Source organism: Nematolebias whitei, chromosome 2 (genome assembly GCF_014905685.2).
Source record: "Nematolebias whitei isolate Nwh7 chromosome 2, NemWhi1, whole genome shotgun sequence".
Classification (NCBI taxonomy): Eukaryota; Metazoa; Chordata; class Actinopteri; order Cyprinodontiformes; family Rivulidae; genus Nematolebias; species Nematolebias whitei.
Window position 1 is genome coordinate 60,147,314 of NC_056499.1, and position 4,238 is coordinate 60,151,551.

The 4,238-nt window shown below is 39.7% G+C and overlaps 1 protein-coding gene across 1 annotated transcript in view; it reads right to left on the reverse strand.

Annotated features, from left to right (window-relative positions):
• Positions 1-329: 329 nt before the first annotated feature.
• Positions 330-4,238, reverse strand: part of LOC119427485 (DIS3-like exonuclease 1) — a 139,065-nt gene continuing 135,156 nt past the window's right edge. The window contains exon 7 of the mRNA XM_037695112.1: positions 330-677. Within this exon, the coding sequence (XP_037551040.1) occupies positions 366-677 (312 nt within the window). The 3' untranslated portion in view covers positions 330-365. The remainder of the gene's footprint in view (positions 678-4,238) is intronic.

The window sequence follows — 4,238 nt, forward strand, 5'->3', positions numbered from 1 at the left end:
ATACATACATATATATATATATATATATATATATATATATATATATATATATATATATATATATATATATATAACAAAAGCCATCTCTAATGTGTTTATTTGGTTCTTCCCACTGAACTGATTGTGAACCTCAGACTCATTGTGTGGCCCAGGGATGGACCACAGGAACCCAGGAACATTTTTCTGGTTTTGGACTTTGATTAATGCTTGATCCAAACAGTTTCTCCATCACAGAAATCAGACAGTAATAGCATTTGTTGGAGATGATTCTGTATTTGTACTGATGCAGAACAAATGCGTCCATTTGAAATGTAGAAAATTCAGTGGTCACGTTTGACCTGAGACATGTCTGTGGTGCATCTGCTTTAAGCAGTCGTTGCACAAATTTGTGAGATCGTGTCCAGATCCATCAGGGCCAGCTCTCGGACCTCCTCCATGAGAGAGTACAAATTAGGAGTTCTGCTTTGCCTGAACTCTCTCTCTTCTTTGGAAAATTTGGGTTTCTGGGCTGCCTTCTCCTGTGCCTCCTCAGCCAGCCGCACCACTTCCTGAACCACCTGGTTGCGGTTGTGCGAGTAGGACTGCTGTGGCGCCGCACTGAGGTGTGGCTTGTTGCTGATGACCTCTAAGTTGAGTGTGTTGGCGTGGAAGTTATTGGAGATGACCGAAATACGAACCTGAGGAGAAAATGACAAAAAGCAAATGGTTCATTCATTTTAGGGCCTGCAAAACTCTGCCCTCTGTTGGTAAACAACGAACTTGGAGAGGTTTCCATCATCATCAGTATGGAAGTCAGAATGACTTCAGTCTTTTAATGATTTATACAACTTACGTTAATAATTTATAAACAAGTTACCGATTTTATTGCAGGTCATCTTTGATCCACACAGGGTCAAAAATACACATACAGGTTTTAAACATATTGTCAAGTGTTGTGCATTTCAGGTGAGGTATGAAGTCAGTTCTCATGACCTAAAATAAGGTTGAGCACAGTATAAATCACAGATCCCTGAGTATGCGTTCTGGAAAAGTAAGAAAGGTTTATTTACTAAAACTTCTGAAAAAGCAAGAAAGGTTTATTTACTGAAACAAATCTAAATAATAGTATGTAACAGTGTGTGAAGTCTTTCTAATATACTGTGTTAAGAGTGTGAAATCCTATGAATTAAGACTTAATCAATCAATGTTGAAGACATTATAGAGCTTAAAGTAAAACTTTCAGTAAGAACTCCAGTAAGACTTTCATTAAGAACTGAAAGTTCCAGTAAGTCTGAGTAGTTCCAAGAAGTGTTGACTTTTAAAGGGTATCCACTTCCTGTTACTTGGTACTTCCTGATTGGTTAACACAACCAGCAGGGGTGGAGTTTTAGTGATGTCAGAGGATTATTAGAAGTCACAGACAGCAGAAATGTTTTTAAGAACGGTTAGTACAGCCAGGAAAATATTTTGAAGAAGTGACAGACTTGCACAGGGGCCTTTCTGGGTGGAGTTTGCATGTTCTCTCCATGCATGCGTGGGTTTTCTCTGGGTACTCCGGTTTACTCCCACAGACCAAAAACATGCATGTTAGGCTTATTGGTAACTCTAAATTGTCCCTAGGTGTGAGTGAGAAAGTGAATGGTTGTTTGTCTCGTTTGTCTCTATGTGGCCCTGTGATGGACTTGCGACCTGTCCAGGTGTACCCCGCCCCTCGCACAGTGATTGCTGGACATGGGCACCGGCGACCCCCGTGACCCAAAATGGAACAAGCGGGTAAAGAAAATGGATGGATGGATGGACAGACTTGCAGGCGCGCCAGTTTCTTATTTACTGTCTGAGAGTTTTAAAACAAGGCACTTTGTTCTCATAACTTGTTCTCTGACTTTTGACCAACATCAAATCCACTCCTCATTCAGACAGAAGAGTAAAATGCACAATTACTTTGTAAATAGACATTTAACTTGTATGATCTAAGTGTAATGAGGTTTAAAATAATTAATACTGTTTCACAGTTGATTTAAATGAGTGGTTTACTTCAACATTAGAAATGGTATGAACTAAACACAGTTTTGATTATCAAGATATTGTAAAATAGTAATGATAATATAAAAAAAAGAAGAGTGTTCTTTCAATTGATTAATTCAGGATACAATTAAATAGTCTCTTGTTGAAATAATTTGTGTTCTGGATTCAAATCAATGAAATAACAGTTCCTGTCCCCTGAAGGTCTTCAGAGACAGATTGATGTAGGAGGTCTAGTTCACTACAATCTGTATCAAATGCAGCACTGAGGTCTCAGTGACACACCCGCTGAGAAGCAGACCCTGGTTATTGGCAGCTCCATAGTCTGAAACATGGCTTTAGGGACTCCAGCGGCCATAGTTAAATGCATTCCGGGGGCCAGAGCGGGCAACATAGAATCTTATCTGAAACTGCTGACTAAGGCTAAGTCTAAATACGGTAAGATTATTATTCACGTTGGCGGTAACGACACCTGATTACGCCAATTGGAGGTCACTAAAATTAATGTTGCTTCGGTGTGTGACTTTGCTAAAACCATGTTGGATTCCGTAGTTTTCTCTGGCCCCCTCCACAACCTGACCAGCGATGACATGTTTAGTCGTATGTCGTCGTTTAACCGGTGGGTGTCCAGGTGGTGTTCTGACAATCATGTGGGCTACATAGATAACTGGAGTTCTTTTTGTGGAAAACCTGGTCTTATGCGGAGAGATGTCATCCATCCCACTTTGGACGGAGCCACTTTTCTTTAGAGAAATATGGCTGATTTTGTTTATCCTCCAAATTATTGACAACCCAGGGTCCAGTCAAGGAAGCAGAGTTGTAAACGGTAAATGGACTGTACTTATAAAGCGCATTTCTTTTGGGGCAGCTGTGGCTGAGTGGTTAGAGCAGTCGTCCTCCAATGCGAGAGTTGGGGGTTCGAATCCACCAGCAGTCACATGCTGAAGTGTCCCTGGGCAAGACACTGAACCCCTCATAGCCTCTGATGTGTGTCCCATCAGTGTATGAATGTGATAAAGCACTGATTAGTCTCATTAGAATGATGTGTTCAATTAGCTTTGTAGAGATCTAGCAGAGTGCTACATGAATGGGTAAATGAGGACATAGATTGTAATGTAAAGCGCTTTGAGTATCTTGAAATAAGATAGAAAGGTGCTATATAAGTACAGTCCATTTACCATTTACCATTCTATCTTATCGAGATAATCAAAGCACTTTACACTACAATCTGTACCCTCACTTACCCATTCATACAGCACTCTACTAGATCTCTACAAAGCCAATTCAACAAATCATTCTAAAGAGACTAATTAGTGCTTCATCACATTCATACACTGATTGGACACACATCAGAAGTAATGAGGGGTTCAGTGTCTTGTCCAGGGACAATTTGGCATGTGACTGCTGGTGGATTCGAACCCCCAACTCTTGCATTGGAGGACGACTGCTCTAACCACTCAGCCACAGCCGCCCCGTAGTAGTCCTCCACACCTCTCTGCTGCTTCTCCTCTGTTACCCACCCACACCCCCATTGAAACAGTGTCAACTCGCCCATGGCTGAAATTACTGTAAATAAACCAAAAATCAGCTCTAAAAATATAAAACATAAAAATCCTATTAAAATAAACACAGTTACTTTATCAGAGCAAAATCATAAAATCATTAAATGTGGATTATTGAACATCAGATCCCTTTCTTCTAAATCCCTGTTAGTTAATGAACTGATAACTGATCATCATATTGATTTATTCTGTCTGACAGAAGCCTGGCTACAACAGGAGGATTTTGTTAGTATAAATGAACCCACTCCTGTTAATTATTAAAATTTTCATGTTCTTAGAACAACTGGCCGAGGTGGAGGAGTAGCTTCTATTTTTCAGTCAGGATTATCGATTAATGCCATACCAGTTATTAGTTATGATGCTTTTGAGTCGCTGTCCTTCAGTCTTTCTCATCTAAAATGGAAATCAGAAAAGACACTTTTACTAGATGATTCTTGAATCACATTCAAAGTACATATCTTGAAGCAGAGGGTCTCCTTCAGAGGTAGTCTGCTGTTCCAGCCCTGCTCCATGGACAGATTCAGGAATTCCTTTGTCCCTCAAGCCATCAGACTGTTCAACTCCTTCTCGTACAGTAAAAATAGAGCCTTGTAAATCTGTAGTACCTCGGATACTTATGTATATATAAATAAATATATAAATATATAAATATATATATATATATATATATATATA